Source organism: Bubalus bubalis, chromosome 8 (assembly GCF_019923935.1).
Source record: "Bubalus bubalis isolate 160015118507 breed Murrah chromosome 8, NDDB_SH_1, whole genome shotgun sequence".
NCBI lineage: Eukaryota > Metazoa > Chordata > Mammalia > Artiodactyla > Bovidae > Bubalus > Bubalus bubalis.
In genome coordinates this window covers 30,620,127-30,642,436 of record NC_059164.1, presented here as the reverse complement: position 1 = coordinate 30,642,436, position 22,310 = coordinate 30,620,127, and the positions used below count along the sequence as shown (strand labels likewise).

The following is a 22,310-nucleotide window of genomic DNA, read 5'->3' as shown; positions in this document are numbered from 1 at the left end:
CTCTTTCACTTTCATCAAGAGGCTCTTTAGTTCCTCTTCACTTTCTGCCATAAGGGTTGTGTCATCTGCATATCTGAGGTTATTGATATTTCTCTCAGCAATCTTGATTCCAGCTTATGCTTCATCCAGCACAGCATTTCTCATGATGTACTATGCATGTAAGTTAAATAAACAGGGTGACAATATACAGCCTTGATGTACTCCTTTCCCTGTTTGGAACCAGTCTGTTGTTTCATGTCCAGTTCTAACTGTTGCTTCCCGACCTGCATACGCATTTCTCAAGAAACAGGTCAGGTGGTCTGGTATTCCCATCTCTTTAAGAATTTCCCACAGTTTGTTGTGATCCACACAGCCAAAGGCTTTGGCATAGTCAATAAAGCAAAAATAGATGTTTTTCTGGAACTGATGATCCAACAGATGTTGGCACTTTGATCTCTGGTTCCTCTGCCTTTTCTAAATCCAGCTTTGAACATTTGGAAGTTCACGGTTCATATGCTGTTGAAGCCTGGCTTGGAGAATTTTGAGCATCACTTTACTAGCATGTGAGATGAGTGCAATTATGCAGTAGTTTGAGCATTCTTTGGCATTGCCTTTCTTTGGGATTGGAATGAAAACTGACCTTTTCCAGTCCTGTGACCACTGCTGAGTTTTCCAAACTTGATGGCACATTGAGTGCAGCACTTTCACAGCATCATCTTTTAGGATTTGAAAAAGCTCAACTGGAATTCCATCACCTTCACTATCTTTGTTCGTAGTGATGCTTTCTAAGGCCCACTTGACTTCACATTCCAGGATGTCTGGTTCTAGGTGAGTGATCACACCATTGTGGTTATCTGGGTCATGAAGATCTTTTTTGTATAGTTTTGTGTATTTTTGCCACCTCTTCTTAATATCTTCTGCTTCTGTTAGGTCCATACCATTTCTGTTTTTTATTGTGCCCATCTTTGTGTGAAATGTTCCCTTATTATGTCTGATTTTCTTGAAGAAATCTCTAGACTTTCCCATTCTATTGTTTTTCTTTCTGTCTTTATATTGATCACTGAGGAAGGCTTTTTTATCTCTCCTTGCTGTTCTTTGGAGCTCTGCATTCAAATGGGTATATCTTTCCTTTTCTCCTTTGCCTTTAGCTTCTCTTCTTTTCTCAGCTATTTTTAGGCCTCCTTAGACAACCATTTTGCCTTTTTGAATTTCATTTTCTTGGGGATAGTCTTGATCACTGCCTCCTGTACAATGTCACGAACCTCTGGCCATAGTTCTTCACGTACTCTATCAGATCTAATTCCTTGAGTCTATTTGTCACTTCTACTGTGTAATCCTAAGGGATTTGATTTAGATCATACCTTAATGGTCTAGTAGTTTTCCCTACTTTCTTCAATTTAAGAAAGTGAAAAAGGAGAGTGAAAAAGTTGGGTTAAAACTCAACATTCGGAAAACTAAGATCATGGCATCTGGTGCCATCACTTCATGGCAAATACATGGCGAAACAGTGGAAAAGGTGACAGACTTTATTTTTGGGGGCTCAAAAATCACTGCAGATGGTGACTGCAGCCATGAAATTAAAAGATGCTAGCTCCTTGGAAAAAAAGTTATGACCAGCCTAGACAGCATGTTTAAAAGCAGACGTTACTTTTCCAGCAAACGTCCATATAGTCAAAGGTATGGTTTTTCCAGTAGTCATGTATGGATGGATGTGAGAGTTAAACTATACAGAAAGTTAAGTGCCGAAGAATTGATGCTTTTGAACTGTGGTGTTGGAGAAGACTCTTGAGAGTCCCTTGGATAGCAAGGAGATCCAACCAGTCCATCCTAAAGGAGATCAGTTCTGAACATTCATTGAAAGGACTGATGCTGAAGCTGAAACTCCAATCTTTTGGCCACCTGATGCAAAGAACTGACTCACTGGAAAAGACCCTGAAGCTGGGAAAGATTGAAGGCAGGACAAGAAGGGCGTGACAGAGGATGAGATGGCTGGATGGCATCACCGACTCGATGGACGTGAATTTGAGTAAGCTCTGAGAGTTGGTAATGGACAGGGAGGCCTGGCGTGATGCAGTTAATGGGGTCACAAAGAGTGATGCATTTAATAAGATGAAAAAAAGAAATGCACAGAAATCAGAACATTGTTGTTTTAAAAACAAAAACACGCATGTAATGGGCCAAAATACTCCAAAATTTAATTTTCTTTATTTTCATCAAAACTAAAACTTTAAAGAGCAAAAATTCAAATAAAACATAAATGAAGTGCCAAGGTATAGTGAGTACTTAATGCAGGCATGGTTGCTCCCTGTTGGCATGTTATTGACTTGCGCTCCAGGAACACTGTTCCTCATTACAGGATGAAGAAAGGCTCCTTACAGTATTTCAGATAGTTTACTTATTTCTACAACCCACTGCATTTTTAAGTGGACTTGTAGATGTTATTTTGTATTTTATTTTTCCCTTTTCATTTATGTCTCTAGTTTTTCAGAGAAAATATTAGTGTTTTTCTTTATTCTTAAATTTCCTCCTAACTGGGCAACAGTAGCAACAGAGAGCCCGCTTTGAACAAGCGTGAATGGAACTTTTTGCTGAAAGCAGAAGAAAAGCTTCTGTCAACTTCTGTTGTTCCTGCCTTGCTTTTTAACGCTCAGCTGGTGGGAGTTATCCTGGTTTTCCATGGAGTTTAAGAGAAGACTTTCCCTCCCTTCTTTTTTCATAAATGGCTATGTAAGACATAGCTTATGTATGTAGGTGTAGTCAATTTGTGCCTTTTTGGCCACTTGGGGAGAAATTGTTCATCTCAGTTTTTACAGCACTCACACTGTGTGTGCAGCATTTTAGGTGAGCGCCATGGTGAGTGCCACACAGTGGGCATAAGAGACACATAAAAGCAAAAGGTACATGAAATAATATTCAGTGGGCGACCTCACTGTCGGTAGGTTGCTGTGTTTGGGGCCTGCTGTTGACAGAGAAGGCAAAAAGAATAAGTGGTACAGTGGGCACAAGCAATGACTTATTCTACTTAGGTATCATTCTGGATTACCTTTTCTCACTAATTTCCCTGCCACCCACCCCCCGCCCCCACTCCCATGCAGTTCCTTGCCTCTCCTATTCAGTTCATTGGCAAATTATGTCTCAGAAACACAGCTCAGATTCTCCCTGTCGCTTCAGCTCATCTGCCCTGCCTCCCCCCACCCCAGTCTGTGCTATGGTCATTTCTAGCCCAGATGGTAAGCCATGGTCACCTAACTGGGCTCCCTCCTTCCTGTCTTGCTTCTCCTAAGTCTGGTCTCCTCAAAGCAGGTAAACAGAACTTTTGAAAATAGACATCACGTCATGCAGTTCCCAATTTAAAATTCCTTAGCCAGGCTTCAGCAATATGTGAACCATGAACTTCCAGATGTTCAAGCTGTTTTAGAAAAGGCAGAGGAAATAGAGATCAAATTGCCAATATCTGCTGGATCATCGAAAAAGCAAGAGAGTTCCAGAAAAAAACATCTATTTCTGCTTTATTGACTATGCTAAAGCCTTTGACTGTGTGGATCAAAATCAACTGTGGAAAATACTGAAAGAGATGGGAATACCAGACCACCTGACCTGCCTCTTGAGAAACCTGTATACAGGTGAGGAAGCAACAGTTAGAACTGGACATGGAACAACAGAGTGGTTCCAAATAGGAAAAGGAGTACATCAAGGCTGTATATTGTCACCCTGCTTATTTAACTTATATGCAGAGTACATCATGAGAACCGCTGGGCTGGAGGAAGCACAAGCTGGAATCAAGATTGCCGGGAGAAATATTAATAACCTCAGATATGCAGATGACACCACTCTTATGGCAGAAAGTGAAGAAGAACTAAAAAGTCTCTTGATGAAAGGAAAAGAAGAGAGTGAAAAAATTGGCTTAAAGCTCAACATTCAGAAAACTAAGATTATGGCATCCAGTCCCATCACTTCATGGCAAATAGTTGGGGAAACAGTGGAAACAGTGGCTGACTTTATTTTTCTGGGCTCCAAAATCACTGCGGATGGTGATTGCAGCCATGAAATTAAAAGATGCTTGCTCCTTGGAAGGAAAGTTATGAGTAACCTAGATAGCATATTAAGAAGCAGAGACATTACTTTGCCAACAAAGGTCCATCTAGTCAAGGCTATGGTTTTTCCAGTAGTCATGTATGGATGCAAGAGTTGGACTATAAAAAAAGCAGAGGACCGAAGAATTGATGCTTTTGAACTGTGGTGTTGGAGAAGACTCTTGAGAGTCCCTTGGACTGCAAGGAGATCCAACCAGTCCATTCTAAAGGAGATCAGTTCTGGGTGTTCATTGGAGGGACTGATGTTGAAGCTGAAACTCCAATACTTTGGCTACCTGACGCAGAGAGCTGACTCATTTGAAAAGACCCTGACGCTGGGAAAGATTGAAGGCAGGAGGAGAAGGGGACAACAGAGGATGAAATGGTTGGATGGCATCACCAACTCAATGGACATGGGTTTAGGTGAACTCTGGGAGTTGGTGCTGGACAGGGAGGCCTGGCATGCTGCAGTTCATGGGGTCGCAAAGAGTCAGACGCAACTGAGCGACTGAACTGAAATGAACTGAGTGCCCCCCACCCCCGACCCTGTGTTCTCAGACTAGCATCCCCATTGTGTTCCATGCTTTCTCCAGGCCTGTCTTGCATCCCTGTCACCCGCCATGTGTCTCGACCCCTGGTCTCAGCACAATTATTGCTGCTTCTAAGAAGCTGTGTGCCTGGCCTGCTCTGCACAGTGACCTTCCTCAGTTGGTTTTCTGTCATTTCCCTATTTATTATGGTCTTTACTCATATCTCACTTTTAAAGATTATTGTTCTGATAATTGTGATTTTTACTAGCTGCGGCAGTAGCTGTGAGCTGTCCCCCAGGTAGTGTGTGTGTGCTTCACGAGGTCAGAGGCTTACCTGTCTTGTTCACAGGCGTAATCCCAGTGCCAGGCACCTAGCAGGTACTAAGTACATATTTGTTAAAACAGCAAGCAAGCTGTATAAGGACAAACATGATGAAGTCATGGAGTTTGGATCAGAGCTCGGTATACTACATTCTGACATTGAATGTCAGTGTGAAGTCAGAGATGAGGAAGCCAGAGAGTTCAAGGAAGACCTTCTGTGATGAACAGTGTTCAGAGTTAATGAGATAAGTGATACAGAGGCCAGAGCAGTGTACTTATTGTTATATTTTCTGAGACTAATTACTAAGAGTTCTGCTCAAGCTAGATTTCAGTAAGGAGAGGCTAGAATCAGGGGCTTTGTGGTAGGAGGTTATTGCACCAGTGCAGAAAGGGTGACAAGGACCCTGATAGGGAGATACTGGGGAAATGTGTGAGAAGAGGTCGATTCAAGACTCCATAGTTTAGAATTTTGTGGTAACAATGCTCCATGTAGTCCAAATATAAAATGATCATGCTTCTTCCAGCATTCCCACTCCTGGGCATATATCCAGAGAAAACTCTTAATTCAAAAAGATCCATGCACCCCAATGCTCACTGCAGCACTATTTACAAAAGCCAAGACGTGGAAGCACCTAAATGTACATTGACAGAGGAATGGGTAGAGAAGGTGTGGTACAGATACACAGCAGAATTTTACTCAGTCATTAGAAGAGTGAAATAATGCCATTTGTAGCAACCTGGATGGACCTAGAGGTTATCATACTAATTGAAGTGAGGCAGAAAGAGAAAGACAGCTATCATGTAATAGCACTTACATGTGGAATCTCAAAAAACGATACAAATAAGCTTATTTATAAAACAGAAACAGATTCATAGACGTAGAAAACAAATGTATTGTTACCAAAAGGGGAAGTTGGGGCATGGAAAAATTACAAGTTTGGGATTAGCAGTTAAACAGTACTATATGTGAAACAGATAAATAACAAGGTCCTGCCGTATAGTACAGGCAGCTATATTTAATATCTTGTAATAAGCTATAATGGAAAAGAATCTAAAAAAATATACATATGTATAACCGAATCACTTTACTATATACTTGAAACTAAGACAACATTGTAAATTATACTCTAATTTTAAGAAAAATCATGCTTCCTTCTTAATATGTGTTAGTTGCTCAGTCATGTCCGACTCTTTTGTGACCCCATGGACTTTAGCCCTCCAGGCTCCTCTGCTCATGGATTCTCCAGGCAAGAATACTGGAGTGGGTTGCCATTCCATTCTCCAGGGGATCTTCCCGACTCAGGGATTGAACCCAGGTCTCTGGCGTTGCAGGCAGGTTCTTTACCATCTGAGCCATCTGGGATAACACTAAACTATTAGCCAAAAAAATCACATAAAAAATATGACATTCTCACATGAACTGGGTACAAGTCTTTATCTCTACCCCAGCTCCTTTTTGGTAAAGCACAAAACTTGCATGTTGATGTCTGGATGGGTTGAGGTGACAAGGAAAATTGAGATCAGATATCTCCAATGCTATTGACTTAACAAATGAGATAATGGATGTGGAAAATGCCCAGTGCTATTAGTGAAACTCTTCATCCAAATAATTTATTGTAAAAAATAGTACTGATACTTACATTTTGGGTCTCTACCTAACATTCTTTTTTCCTGCCAAATTGCCATCTGAAAAGAAAAAGACCTGAAACAATTTTCTTATGATGCTACATTAGCTTAATATTGTTCTTTTTCTTTCTTTCTTTCTTTCACTTAAGCACTTGCACAAGATGAAGAAAATGGTGACAAACACGTGACTGTGACAGAGGCTGAAGCTGCTGCAGATCCTCAGGTGTGACAAGCTCTGTGAGGCCCCTCCCTACGCCCTTCTTCTGTGGTGAGAGTGGTGGGAGAACGCAGGTGTAGGCAGGGGATCCAGGTCTCACCTTCTGTGTTCTGTGAAGTTATGGGAATGGAGCACTTATTTTTGATTAGGAGATATTCTACAAGAAAGGCCCGAAATTGCTCATTATGTTTATAATTTGATTCATGGAGAAGGACAGGTATGGAGACAGCCCCCACTTCCCAGAGGAAGCAAGCCAAGTAAGTGAAGAACCAGGGGAGACCACCCTGGGGCCATGCGCCCCCTGGAGACGGCAGAGGAGAGTCAGCGGGGCCAGAGCCCAACAGATCAGTGTGGTGCCTCCCCTGGCAGACTTTCTGTACCCACCCCCAGCATTTACCTCGTGGCATGAACATACTTTTAGTAGCAGCTGACCTCAAATAGTATGGCAGCATAAAAACTTTGGACACCCTACTGCTGTAAACTTTATGTAAATGCAGAGCATTGAAAGTTTCTTTGTGGGAACAGAAGGGAGAGAAACAGAACAGATGGCATAAGGACTTTATTTTGCAAAGTTCCCAGCAGTTCAGCTCCACTCCTCAGACTTCCACTGCCTTGATATCCAGCTATAGCGTTATGTGATGTGGCTAAATACCTAGCTGCATTAAAGCAGTTTCTTAACCCTTTTGAGGGTTAGATGACTCATCTCTAAACCTACCTGATAGGAAAGTTGTGAGGATTAAAAAGAGAAGTGTATTGAATAAGAAAGCCATGGGATTTTATTATACACAAGAAAGAGAAAAGAGTGGGTTCAGGGGAGTCCACTACTTGGAAATCGTGTTGTGTACAGAGCAGTGGGGTTGACTTATCTACCCAGGGAGAAGAGTTGGACAGACTCTACACTCAGGGTGAAAGGAGCAGAAAAATGAAACAGACAAGCCCATTTTAGCCCTTATTAAGTGGAGGGTGTTGCTGGGTTCTCCTTGCTAGACCTGCAGGGGAGATGCCCTCTCAGGGTTGTGGTGATGGTATCCTGGTATCAAGTGGGTCCAGACTCATCAAAATGGGTACGTTAAATGTATGCGACTTGTTGTATATCAAGTATACCTCAATAGGCCTGGTGAAGAAAAGATGCTTAGTTTGGTTGACGCCTCGCACTCCACCTTTAAAGTTGTAAATCTGTGGATTCCGGTTAGAATAATCACATTAACTTTGTTAGGCAGGATTGCATAGGCTTTCATGGCCTAATAAGTTCATATAAGGACCTGTTTGGAATTGTTTTGCTATCGTCATACTCAGAATGCTGCAATCCACAGGCTTATACTGCAATTACATTTCAGGCTTCCAAATAAACCTGGGCAGGGATTGCTTTCTCAAAGGTTTCTTAAAGCATTAAGTTATTAGTGGGGCATTTTATTTATTATAGTTTCTCAATTTAAACTTCTAGTTTTATTTTGGACTTATTCTGTGGGCAAAAGTCTGTGTTAATGCAGTTCTATTCCTTTGTGTATCTCAAGTGGATGTGCAGAGCTTGCTCTACAAGATTTTGTGATTTTTCTTCAGCAATGGTGACATCTCTGAGCATCTGTAGAATGTACAGAGGAATGATGGCCTGAAACCGGTGAATCCATAATTAGATCAGGAACAGATTCTTTTTAGGTTGGAGAGTCATGAGTTAATTCAATGGGGTGCCTGACTGTGAGTGTTAGAGGCCTAGACAGCTGTCACCTCCACTAACGTGTCTGAGGAGGTCTGATCTGCTCCCACAATGAGAGGGGTCGCTTTTAATGACTTAATCCTGCAGGTCCATCTATTCAAATGCGCTGAGTGGACTCACCAGGGGTTCAGGTTGTGTAAGGCGAGCTTAAAGAAAACATCCAGAGTTTCTCCATCATATACCTAGACAGATTTAGAAATAGATGTATGTGTGTGCTCATGGGTATAAATGTGTGCACTTTCCATAAAAAATTTATTCATTTGATATTTGTTGTATGTGTGTGTGTATGTATGTAAAAATTAATCAAGCAACTATATGCCAGGCTCTTATGGCATTTCACATTATTGCAGTCCTCACTCCAGAGCATGCTTTAAACAAGTTAAATGCAAACTGGTTTCTCATTCCTTCCCTGTATGTGATGAAATATGTCACTACAAGAAAAACTTCCTGTGGCTGTTGAAAACTTTAGGTGTACAAAGGGTTAAGCTCATTACTAACTCTGGAGAGACTGGGCCTTGTTGTAAAAGGGTTTCTCAGAAACCTTTCTCAGAAAACTGGTTCTCTCCTCATATGCTGGTTTTCTGCCTGAGAAACTTCCTGTTTCCATGCAGTGATGTGTATGCACAGTGAAGGGAGCATGTAGCCTGGTTTACGTCCCAGCCCTTCTTCCTCATAGTTGGTGCCTGTAGGCAAGTTCTGTAGTGTCTCTAAACTTGTGTGTTCCTGTAGGGTGGCATCCTTTGTCACCAGGGTGTCCAAAGTATCCCCACTATGCTAGGCAGTGACTAGCATGCTTGGTTTTCATCTTTAAAGTGGAGATGTTATGAAGCTGAAATGAAGCAACATAACAAATGCCTGCCATTTTGGCACGTAAAAGAGTTGCCCCGTGAATGCCAGGCCACACCCGTGAGGTTAAGAGTGCTGCCTCCTGGGCCAGGCTGCCAGAGCTCCGGGCTGGGCTCTGTTCCAGCACCCTGGGCAAGTTCCTCTGCTCTCTGGTGTCCCATGATGCTTTTCTTTAGAGCATCGAGAGTTAACACTTAGATAACACTTCAAATGCACTCTCCTAAGCTCTTTGTTTTTATTAACGTAGTTTAAAACCTCACAACAAACCCTATGAGGCTGATAATATAATTACCACCACTTTACAGATGAATGGCTGATGCCAAAAGCTCAAGCTTCTCTGTACACCGGTGTACAGCTGAATCGCATCTCAGAGACAGAATTTTGGATGAAGTAGAAAAGGATAACCTTTTTACTTTGCCAGACAAAGGGGGACACAGCAGGCTCCTGCCTTGAAAAACTGTGTGTATGCCCTCGCCCCTCCTCCACAAGGCTTTGATGAAGAGTTTTATAACAATACTTCCCAAGGGTGAGTTTGCTGACAAGATTAGGCAGGGGTGTGCTGTGCTTAGTCACTCAGTCATGTCTGACTTTGCAACCCCATGGACTGTAGCCTGCCAGGCTATTCTGTCCATGGGGATTCTCCAGGCAAGAATACTGGAGTGAGTTGCCATGCCCTCCTCTGGGAGATCTTCCCAACTCAGGGATCAAACCCGGGTCTCCCACATTGCAGGTGGATTCTTTAGCATCTGAGCCACCAAGGAAGCCCAAGAATGTTGGAGGGGGTAGCCTATCTCTTATCCAGGGGAACTTCCTGATCCAGGAATTGAACCAGGTCTCCTGCATTGCAGGTGGGTTCTTTACCAGCTGAGCCACCAGGAAGGGTGTGCTAGGGTCTCCTAATCTTGATGAGCTTCTCTGGCTCCGGCTCTTGCCTCTGGTGGTTTCTTGGTTCTCCTTCCCTTGATTAGCAACTGAATCTGCCCTTTGAAACTCAGGGAAGCTCCTGGAGGCTGGAATCTTGCCCCTAAGCAACAGGGGACAAAAAGTCCAGTCCCCCGTGCCTGGGGAGCCCCAAAGGACCCTGCTAGGATTCACTGCTAAGTGGCAGGGATGGGAATCCAAGCAAGGTAGTCTGGTTCCAATATTCTTGCTTGTAACCACTGTGCTAAACAGCCTTCCTAACATCTCTGAAATGGAGATAATTGTTCTGAAGATTAAATGAGTATATGTGAAGCCATTAGAACAGTGCCTGGCATACAGTAAGTTCTCAGCAAAAGTTAGCCTCCTGGTGTTCTCATGATCATCTGTTGCATTCTGTTTTGGTTTGAGAATCTATGATATCTGTCAGGGCTGGGCTACAGTGGTACTCTGTCTACCATTGTGGTGTCTGCATATCAGCATGCTAGACCTTCACTCGTTATAACCATTTATATAGGACTAAAGGGTTAAGTCATCTTTATCAAAATGTATAGAACTTTTTCAGCTTCTAGTTTAAGGATTGTAATGAGATATTCAATGAATAATTTACAACATTTTGAACTTTAGAAATTCTCCCTGTTTATGCAGGTGGCCACTGGATTCAGTAATTATTTTGTCTCCTATTCCTCCATTGGACTCAATCATTTTATTATTAAGTGATGATAACTGTTAATTATACAAATTGATTATCAAATAGTTCATGATTGTTTTATTAGTAGCAAAATAGTTTTTTTCCAAAACAGACTAAAGAAAGCTCTTATTTAAGGTTGTGATAGCTATCATAGAAAACAGATGATGCTTTTAAATCTTTTGTGTTAGAATATATTAAATTTACTATTCTCTTTCTCACTCTTTTTTTTTTTTGTAAACTTTATTGTTTGCCCAGCTTTGGTGCTCTGCTTTGCAGATGGTCAATAATGTATAAGACCTAAGCTGTAATTTCTCTCAGGTCAAAACAAGGTAAAATATGGTGACTTCTCTATTCTAGTCTGAAAGTTCAAAGAATTAAATATATATAATGAATGAACCCCTTACGTCATCAATTACATTAAATCTGTGATGTATGTAGCTTCATCAGAAGAGATAGTTATGTAATATAATAGAGGAAGAAAAGCATTTGAGGGAAGTAACAATCAGAAATTCCATGTAGCTCTGGTTTCACAGCCCCATTCTGTGTTGTGGGCACAGTTTGGCACAACGCAATATCACATATTGTTGGTGGAGGATGGGTCTGACTAACCAGTGTGGTGTATTAACACAGGTGATGCCACAAGGGAGGAACCGGAGGAGCGAATCTCCCTGAACTTGCACTGTGAGTGCAAAGCCCCAGGCGCTGTGATGCCCCAGCATGGTGTTGAGGCCTGTCCTTGTGATGCCCTGGGCATTAGTAAACGGGCCTTTACCATCACACTTTCTATCACATTTACTTTTCACTGTAACTGCTTCTTGATTCTTTCCCCAGTTATCAAAGTGTGCATTTTTCTAGTCCCATCTAGTAAAATATTTGTCATCATTTTCTTTCTCTGAAGAAATTTGAGAAAATTAATAATAAAAATGAAATTATTATTTATTAATATTTTCAATTTATTATGAATTAACTTTTGAATTTTCCTGAAAAGAATTCTGTTTTCTCTATTGGAAATAGGGACGTGCCATTTAGTAATGTAATATAACATCCCAGTCGATCAGTGTTTTATTCTGTCATTTGGGCTTTCTGTTTAAAGTAGCAAAAAAAAAATTTTTTTTTAATGAATTTCTAGTCAAGATTTAATTTTTGAAAAAATGAATCTATTATATAGTAATCAATTCTAATTTACCCACACACCCTGAATTTATGTTGAAGAGCATTGTTATTACAGAAGTGCTTTCATGAAAGGTAGACTTTTTCATCCTGGTTTTCCTTCCCCTTTCCTTCCCCATGCCAAAATCAAGCAATTTTGGCATGATGCTTTTTCTAGGTGTTATAGAAAAGCTGATTTTTAAGGTTATGATAACGTAGAAAATGCCTCCATATATAGAACTGTGCTCTTTCACCTTATGTCATAAAGGTTGTTCATTTATCATCCTTGTAGCTTTTCCTAAGGGAATTTTGTCCAAGTTTCATTTTATCCCTGAAAGAATGGACCAAACATTTTTATGACTCCGTTTATAAAGGAAACAGACTTTTCATTTACATTCATAATATTTCTCAAATACTGAAAATCATATGAATTCCTTTAATTATGCATTACAGAGTTTTTTTTTCTCCAAAGCAGACCTTGAAATAAGGCTCTTACATAACTCTTCTGACTGTTACACATTAATCTTTTATTTTTTTCTGGTCTAGAGTGTTAGGTGAACAGTTTATAATTAATTTCACATAGATAAATTAAGTAGTCCTGTCATGTGAAAGTCTAGATCAAGGGCTGTTAGTTATCTTGCCTCTCTTGCCATAACAAAGCTCTCAAAATATATTAATAAATTCATGGCTTTTTTGAATTAAATCACTAAATTACAGAACTGTGAAAGGAACCCCCTGGAGAACATCTGGTTGAGCATGGTATTTCCAAAGAGGACTGTCTTATAAAACTATCTAGGATATATGGGCATCTCTCCAGGCTTAAAGTTCTCTAGGGAGTGAAGAAGCTTTCATAACCCTCCTTGAAAGCCTTTTTTGATAGTTATATATGAGTGCTATCAAATTTATTATCTTGTGAAATGCATCTAGAAATTATGCAAGAGACCAGAAAATCTAGATCACAATATTCCTTTTAAAATTATAAGATGATTTAATTATAAACATGAAAAAATTAAGCCCATCTGAAAACCCATTTTTTAAAAATAATAGCATGTTGTGTTTAAAATACATAATTTGTACACCCAAGTACATGGTACTGATAAAAATGTATTTCCTCAAGAAAGAAAAGTCTCTATTTAAGATCCTAAGCAAGAAGCTCATGTTCACTTAGAAGCCAAAGAAATAGTTAAGGTCTCTTAAATTTCCTCTCCTCAGTCCTATCGTTTTGTTGCTGATGATATCATCAGTAATATTCTAAGGATATGTGTGGAACCCACAGACAGAAGTAAAGACTCTGTCCAAACTGGCTTCTGTGGAAGCTTGGCCCAGGTGTGTTGGACGGTGCTGGTAAGAAGAGGAAGCAGGCTCATTCTCACAGCCAGGTCAGTTAGCTCGAGGTGCTCTCCTCCTGTGTACCATCCCAGCCTGGCCCATCCCACTCGTGCCCTCTGTTACCCAAGGCTGCCACCCCAGGGAGCAGGCAGAGATGGGGACCAATCCATCACACTGCTGAGTAAGCAACCGCGCAGCAGGTCCAGAGCTTACAGGGTCATTGACACCCTCTCTCCTCTAGCAAGACAGTGTTTTGCACTCTGAGATAATGACACAGATGGAGAGAGAAGAAATCCTAGATGGTCAGCATAAATGCATTTTCTGGATAACAGAGATACAGTCCTTTAAGTATCAAAACATTTAAAGAATGTTGATCATTTTTGTCTAGAAATTTCCCAGAATAATTTATTTGTCTTCTTAGTTTTAAAGGAAGATCCTTAATTCCACTGGTCCTCTTTTTACTCTGCGGCAGCGATTAAAAGAGCATCTTCAAGATTGGCCCATTTGTTTAGCATTAGCTCAGGTTATGAACTCCATTAAAATCCTGATAAACCAGTATGTCCTAAGGAGGATGGCTAGAATGGTAAAAGGATCTAAAAATAAAATCAAGTGGGTCCTTGCTAATGCTTGGCAGTCTGATTCTATTTTTGTTGTCCAGTTTCCTATTCTCTCAGGTCAGAAGTTGAGAAACCACAGCCTCCTGCCTGTTTTGTAAATAAAGTGTTATTGGAACACAGCTGTGCTAATTCACTTACATACTGTCTCTTGGCTCCATTTGTGTTAAAACTGCACGGTGGCTTAGACGGTAAAGAATCTGCCTGCAATGCAGGAGACCCAAGTTCAATCCCTGGGTCAGGAAGATCCCCTAGAGAAGGGAATGGCAACCCATTCCAGTATTCTTTCTTGCCTGGAGAATCCCATGGTCAGAGCAGCCTGGTGGGCTACAGTCTGTGGAGCTGCAAAGAGTCAGACACAACTGAGCGACTAACACTTTCACTCTTTCACTTTGAATCCTTGCACCAGAACCACACAGCCCACTGAGCCTAGAATATTTACACTCCGGCCCTTTACAGAAAAAGGTTTGCTAACCCTTGGAACTGAAATGACTGTTACATGCTCTCTTTTGTTATGCTTCCAGCATCTTCTCAGGGTCCTTGCTGCTGCTGCTGCTGCTGCTAAGTCGCTTCAGTCCTGTCCAACTCTGTGTGACCCCATAGACGGAAGCCCACCAGGCTCCCCCGTCCATGGGATTCTCTAGGCAAGAACACTGGAGTGGGCCGCCATTTTCTTCTCCAATGCATGAAAGGGAAAAGTGAAAGTGAAGTCACTCAGTCATGTCCAACTCTTAGCGACTCCATGGACTGCAGCCTACCAGGCTCCGCTGTCCATGGGATTTTCCAGGCAAGAGTACTGGAGCAGGGTCCTTACTCTCAGCTAATTACCTGAATTGTTGTTTCTGAAATAGAGGTCTTCAAAAAAGAATTTCCATGTTCTCGTCACCAGATATGCCAGCCTACCTGCAGTTCACCCCCTGTATCCTCCTCTCCTGTTACAGTGAGGGAAGTATTCACATGCGTGTTTCTGAGAGTAGATCTTTATGCTTTTTTTCCTACTCAAGCACATGTCTCCTGAAAATGCCATCTCTCTGGCCCACACCATCAAATTTCTCTCTACATGGGATGATTTCTAATAAAGATAAGTGTGCTGGAATATCCCTCACCTTAAATGAGCAACCAGAGCTTCCTGCTGCTGCTGCTAAGTCGCTTCGGTCATGTCCGACTCTGTGCGACCCCATAGACAGCAGCCCACCAGGCTCCCCCGTCCCTGGGATTCTCCAGGCAAGAACACTGCAGAGTCACTCTTTAAATAGTGTCTCGTTCTTGAAATAAAACTCCTCAAAAGAGTTGTCTCTCATTCTCTGTGAAGCCCATGTGAAGAAAAGTTGTCCCCCTACCACTGTTTTTTCTCCCCAAAAAGTTATACTCAAAGTCACCAATTACTTTTGTTAAATTCCATGTCAGTTGTTTGAGCTCCTTTTATTTGATGTTTCAGCTGTACTGGATGCAGCTTTTCGCTCCCTCCTCCTTGAAAACACCAGACTCGCTACTCACCAGGTTCTCCTCCTAGAGCCCTCCTCATTCTCCATTCCAGATTAGTCATCTTTGTTGTTTAGTTGCTAAGTCATGTCCAACTCTTTGCAGCCCCATGGACTGTAGCCCACCAGGCTTGTCTGTCCGTGGGATTCTCCGGGCAAGAATACTGCAGTGGGTTACCATTTCCTTCTCAGGGGATCTTCCCAGGGATCAAAACGGAGTCTCTGGATTCTTTACCACTGATCCACCAGGGAGGCCTCACTCTTCATCTTCCCAGTATCTAAGTATTAGACTCAGTTCATGGATTTCTCTCTGCTTTGTTTGCATCACCCCATTGGTAACCTTAGTCTTTTCTCTGGTTTAAATACGATCTACCCTATGATGACTCCCATCCCCAGCTTAGTCTTCTCTGGATCTCCAGGCAGCCAACCCGGCAGCTCCACATGGGTGTCTTAATAGGCATATCCCATACCAGACGACCCCCCTTCCCCAAGTCTCCCAATCTCAGGACCTGACAGCCCCTACCCTTCTAGTCACTCAGGTCAAATATCTTAGAGACAACCATTTCTACTGGCCCTACCTTTGAAATAGATCCAGAATCTAACCACTTCCGACCAACTCTACTGCTGCCATTTCTTTTTCTAAACCAGTTCTTGTCTGAAGACCAGTCTTAATTGGCCTTCTAGCTTCAGCTGCTTTCCCCCACTTAACAGTGTTTTCTCAACCCAGAAGATGGAATGATCCTGTTAAAAGAAAAGTTGGATTATTCCAGTCCTATCTTCAAAACATGTCAAAGTATTTTTCCATCTTGTTCAGAAAAAGAATGTAAACCTCTTACACGTCCTGTACAGAAGCTACACGTCCTGGTCCAGCATCACCTCTCTGAACTGTCCCATAGGTCTGCCCTCACCAGCTCTGCTGCAGCCCTGCTGTGCTCTTCCCTCATCCTGGAACACGCTGAACACTCCCAGACCTCGGGGCCCTTGAACTTCTGTTCCTCTGCCTGGAACGTCCTTCATTCCCCTTAGGTCTTCTCTCAGATGTCAACCAACAAATCCTTCTCTGTCCCTTACCCTACTGTATTTTCCTTCTTATCATATACCACCATCTGATATTTCGTATCTGTATGTTAATATAATCCACATCTCCTATTTACCATGGTGTTGGAGAAGACTCTTGAGAGTCCCTTGGACTGCAAGGAGATCCAGCCAGTCCATTCTGAAGGAGATCAGCCCTGGGATTTCTTTGGAAGGAATGATGCTGAAGCTGAAACTCCAGTACTTTGGCCACCTCATACGAAGAGTTGACTCATTGGAAAAGACTCTGATGCTGGGAGGGATTGGGGGCAGGAGGAGAAGGGGACGACAGAGGATGAGACGGCTGGATGGCATCACTGACTCGATGGACGTGAGTCTGAGTGAACTCTGGGAGTTGGTGATGGACAGGGAGGCCTGGAGTGCTGCAATTCATGGGGTCGCAGAGAGTCGGATACTACTGAGCGACTGAACTGAACTGAACATGACATGTGACTGACTTGGTCTTTATTGTTATTCACCACTGTGTTCTTAGAACCTGTAATAGATCTTGGTGCAAAAATCAGTTGAATGAGTGACTGAGTGAATGAATGAATGAATAAAATAGAGAACTAGGGCAATGGCAATGGCACCCCACTCCAGTACTCTTGCCTGGAAAATCCCATGGACGGAGGAGCCTGGTAGGCTGCAGTCCATGAGGTCGCTAAAGTTGGACACGACTGAGTGACTTCACTTTAGGGGAATATACATGAGGAATGCATAAAGGAGGACATCATAGGTATTGGTATTTAAATATTTAGAAGGTCGTCATGTTGGATAAAAAGTAGACATATTTTCAGTTGCTTTAAAGGGCGGTGCTAGTACTCATGGATTGAAGTTTAGTGGTTTCAGAATTTTGTCTAGCATGATAAGGGGCTTTCCAGTACTTCTGGCTCTCCAGCACTGCACAGCCTGTCTTAAGATAAACTGAGATCCTTGTCTAAGGAAACCCTGGAGACGAACTGGAAGACCACTTGTGAAGCACATGGTAAAAATAAATCCCTGACTTTGGTGGAGAAATTCCACTTGCCGTTCCAGGGGAATCTGATTTGGACCACTTCTGATTTTTTTTGTTTCCTTCCTGTTTTTTGCAGAAAATGCTAGATAAGGAGCTGTCCTTGCCCTTAGGAGTAACTCCTTAGTCACTGCTTTGCATGGACGGTTCCATTCTTCTGATGCCCACTCAACAAATTGTGTGTCTTCAGTACAAACTATTAAGACCCTAAAGTTGTGATCACTTGCTGCCCATTTCTCTGTATTTGGTCACATTGCTGGGTCCATTCAAATCCTGTAGATTGTATAGGGTAAAACAAGGATTTGATAGTTTTGGGTGTTCCTGCCAGGAATAACTTCAGATTTCTTTTTGGATCATTTCCTCATATATCAGTGTGAACCATTTTTGAAAGAATTTGAGTAGAAACTGTTCAGAGTGTGTGTTAACAATGAACATTTTTTTTTCTTATCAAAATCCTAGATTCTTTTTCATATTATCATTATTACTTGGTACTTGGGTATAATGAAAATATGGTGTTTTGTGGACCATTTCTAAACTCTGAGTAAATTTGAAGCTTTCTTTTTGCAGTTGATTTTTAATAACTTTCCACCACATTTCATGCAACATTGGAATTATTTTACTGATATTGCCCCACAGTAACTTTTCAGTTTTGAAAGAAAAGAATTTCTTGTCCTTTTCTTGTGAACTGTGTGTTTGTACATGGAATGAGCTGGTGGAGCTAAGGAATTAGGAGGTTGTGTACTGTTATTTTTAGTTCTCTATCACTTCACCCTGATGGCCGGAGTAGTTCCTGGCTAACTTTCCCATGAGTTTTTAACCTCTTGCTGGGCTTATGTAACAGGAAACAGGCTGTCAGGAACAAATAGTGGCATAGCAGGAGCACCCTTTAGCAGCAAATGATTCAGTGTGCTCTGCCTTTCCCTCTCTTACAGTAGACTGATAAATGATCTCAACTTAAGTCTTTCGGTGCGGCATTCCTAGGTTAAGTTTCAGTTTTGGAGAGGCAACATATTTTTACCAAGACCATGATTCAATCCAGGCAACAAGAGAAGATGAGTGTATTATAAGGTGAACTATTCAGTGAGCGGTGTCATGTCCTGGGACTGTGGATTTAAGTATATCTTCGCTTTTTCTCCAACTCTTAAGGCCGGCATGATGTGCAAACTTCAGGAGAGAGATGATATCGGGCGAATTGAACTGGTCCAGAAGCTGGCAAGAGAAAGCTGTCAGTTTTTGCAGACCGACAAAAAAGAACAGGAGAAGTCTGAACACGTAAGCACTTTTCCTCTTGGGGATGCAGGTTTGAAGGGGTGGGAAGTGTTTCTGCCTGGTTGTATGTTTGAAGAGAAGAATATTTTATTTTAAATTCTTTGGGCTTGGTTTTCTTTTCCCCCCTCCAAAAGCATGCTTCTTAGTAAAAGAGAATGGCAACTGCTCTAATTTTCTAGGCCAGTGGTTTATGACGCTGGATTTAGAAGCAGTCTCTTCACAGAAGTAGATCATGGAGAAATATAAGAATGCAGAGGAGCACATATGAATGCATGTCTATTTGATAGCTTCCAGGCTTGACTTGGGGAGTTTCACCCCATCAGAAACTCTGTGGAGTATGAATTCTAAAAGAACATTCTGATGTACTTTTATGTTGAGCCCAGGGGGTGGATCTAGTTATCAGGCAAGTAAGTCCTAACTCAAGAAATAGGTGAGAACAGAGGAACAGATTCTAGATGCTTAGACCAAGCGGCAGAGTCAGAAGGGTGTTTTCCCAGTATTTCATGAACGTTTGTGTTCCAACAAGAGTTACATTGTTCAGATGCAGTTAGACTGGAGGGAAGGGACGCTTTGCTCCGTTGTCCTGAAAGCGGTTATTCAGACTGAGCCTTAGAACCAAGAACGCTGCGGTCATGCTGGGGAGACAATGGGACCACTCACTTCTGCTCCACACTGTTGTCTGTTGACTTCGTGTTGTTGTTTGTAAGGCCTCACCCTCCATGCTGAGCCCTCCAGAATTGCTCATGAAGATGAAAATTCCCCAGTGTTTATGAACGTGTCTTTTCTCTGACTTTTAATCTTTGCTGAAATGTTATTTTCAACCCTTTGCAAGGGAGCAGAATTGGTTCATGCTCGTTCTGCTCCAAGACCATCAGTACAAACAGCAGAGATTGACAGAGCGGGAGAGGAGGTGAGAGGTCCCAGGATGGCAGGCTGTTCCGTTTGATCACGTAACACATCTATAGCAGTGCGGCATTGAGTCATTAGCTATCAGTGTCTCAAGGGGGAGAACAATTAGGCAGTTTCAGAGCCTGCAGTGGCAGTTATCTTAGAGGTGACTGTTGGCTTTAAGTTTGAGTGGACGTCTCAGGAGCCTTCACCTCAGTGGGTACTACTTAAGGAACTTTCTTGCATTGTTAAAAACACTCCAAAGGTTAACTATATGGAAGACTGACTCCTAACCTCTTCTGCATCCATAGAATATCCCGGCGCATGTCTTAAATTTCTCAAAACAATGTTCCTTTTGATTCATCTTAGTTAGAAGAGCAGTCATTTTCATATGCTATATTTTATCGATTTCAGGGTGCACTCACCCCCTCCCTCCATTCACATCATAGCATTTCTGAAATCAGGATGAGTCTTAACAGTTGATGATATGAAGACATACCCTAGTTTAATTGAGAGCATTTCTCTTCCCTGCTGCTGCTAAATCGCTTCAGTCATGTCCGACTCTGTGCGACCCCATAGACGGCAGCCCACCAGGCTCCCCCGTCCCTGGGATTCTCCAGGCAAGAACACTGGAGTGGGTTGCCATTGCCTTCTCCAATGCGTGAAAAGTGAAAGTGAAATTGCCCCATCATGTCTGACTGTTAGCGACCCCATGGACTGCAGCCTACCAGGCTCCTCCGTCCATGGGATTTTCTAGTCAAGAGTACTGGAGTGGGGTGCCATTGCCTTCTCCGTTCTCTTCCCTGCTGCTGCTGCTAAGCCGCTTCAGTCGTGTCCGACTCTCTTTTCCCTGCTACTGCTAAGTCGCTTCAGTTGTGTCCGACTCTGTGCGATCCCATAGACGGCAGCGCACCAGGCTCCCCCGTCCCTGGGATTCTCCAGGCAAGAACACTGGAGTGGGTTGCCATTTCCTTCTCCAATGCATGAAAGTGAAAAGTGAAAGTGAAGTCGCTCAGTCGTGTCCGACTCTTAGCGACCCCATGGCCTGCAGCCTACCAGGCTCCTCTGCCCATGGGATTTTCCAGGCAAGAGTACTGGATGACGTATTATACAATGGAGAAGGAAACGGCACCCCACTCCAGTATTCTTACCTGAGAAATCCCATGGACAGAGGAGCCTGGGACAGTTCATAGGGTTGCAGAGTCAGACGAAACTGAGTGACTGAGCACACATTATACAATGGATTGTATATTCGATTCAGTGGATCAGTGACAACCTGAGGGGAGGGAGGGATCTTTTAAAATCAAACCAATAGAGTAACCCTTACCCCTTCCCCAAGGTCAGAAATCACCAGTCTTAGGCCATAGACAGCTTTATGCTTAATAAAAAGGTACCTGTGTTGCCTTTGCCTGATTAGTTTAATCCAGAATATTATAGTTACAGTTAATGAGAATATAATACCCTCCAAATACAATTGCTGCTGTTAAGGACTTTGACCATGAGATGGAAATTTAGTGGTGGAAGGTTTGCAACTCTGCTTATGGTTGTGTACTCACTGTTCTCTTTAAACTTTCATTTTAAGATGATAAAAAAGAACACTGTGGTTTTTTACCTCTTGCGTGAATGTCGTAATAAGGATGCATTAACAGGTCTGAAGAGTGTGTCCTTCTGAGGGGAAAGATGATGTATAAATAAATAGTGGAATGATGGCCTTTTCTCTTTAGACTTTTCCTGCTGAAGCTGACAGTCAGGAAAGGTGAATGTGAAGGATCTTTCTCATTCTGTGATCTCCCTCCTTCAAGCTGACATCAGCTGAACTGATCAGCTCTCAAGGCTAAGGCTTCCACGGTGCGCCACCGAATGGAACCGTTGACACTGGATGCTTCCTGCACCTTTTACAGTTGTTCGTTAGGAATAAAAACCATCTGCTGGATTGTTTCACTCTTTTGTCTTAAGCCCTCGAAACAGCAATCCCTTTGCTTGCCCATGGAGTTCAGTGTCCATGAGCTGGTTGTAGCGTTTTCGTTTTTCCTGCCCTCACTTTCTTTTCAGCGTCAGTCATCTGTTCTTGTCCATGAAAATACACAGAATATACAGAGGAAACTGCAGTTTACTTAATGTAAACCTAGTTCTGCAGTTTCCTACCCTTATAACAATAACAATTATGACCAAACCCTAGAGTTACATACAAATTTCCTTTCTTTTGTGATTCTCAAATGCTTCAACTACCTCATCTACCATTCTTGAGCCAAAATTATTCAAGTGGACAGTGGTAAAATTTGAGTTTAGAATCTCAGATGCCTATCGGTCATTCTTTTTAGTGAACGACTTTGCTTCTCCAGTTCCAGTAAGCCATGTCCCTCTTTGTACATAAGCATTCAAAAGAGAAAGCTACTTTAAGGTACTACTGCCCAGAGATAGACATGAATTTGATAGAATAAGGCTTTTGTTGCTGGTGCATCTTGTTACAAGTTGAAGGGGCTTTGAGATTTCTGAGTAGGCATATCTAATATCTTCTTAAACTGGTAAATGTCATGATTAAAAATGGATGCAATTAGAGAAATTCTTCACTCTGTGCT

At 42.1% G+C, this 22,310-nt stretch overlaps 1 protein-coding gene across 3 annotated transcripts in view; it reads left to right on the top strand.

The window, feature by feature from the left end:
* RAPGEF5 (Rap guanine nucleotide exchange factor 5) overlaps positions 1-22,310 on the top strand; it is a 236,156-nt gene that overhangs the window by 116,305 nt on the left and 97,541 nt on the right. For all 3 annotated transcript variants that reach the window (XM_044946529.2, XM_006074858.4, XM_044946530.2), the window contains exons 8-9: positions 6,679-6,752; positions 18,721-18,846. In XM_044946529.2, coding sequence (XP_044802464.1) covers positions 6,679-6,752; positions 18,721-18,846 — 200 coding nt within the window. The remainder of the gene's footprint in view (positions 1-6,678; positions 6,753-18,720; positions 18,847-22,310) is intronic.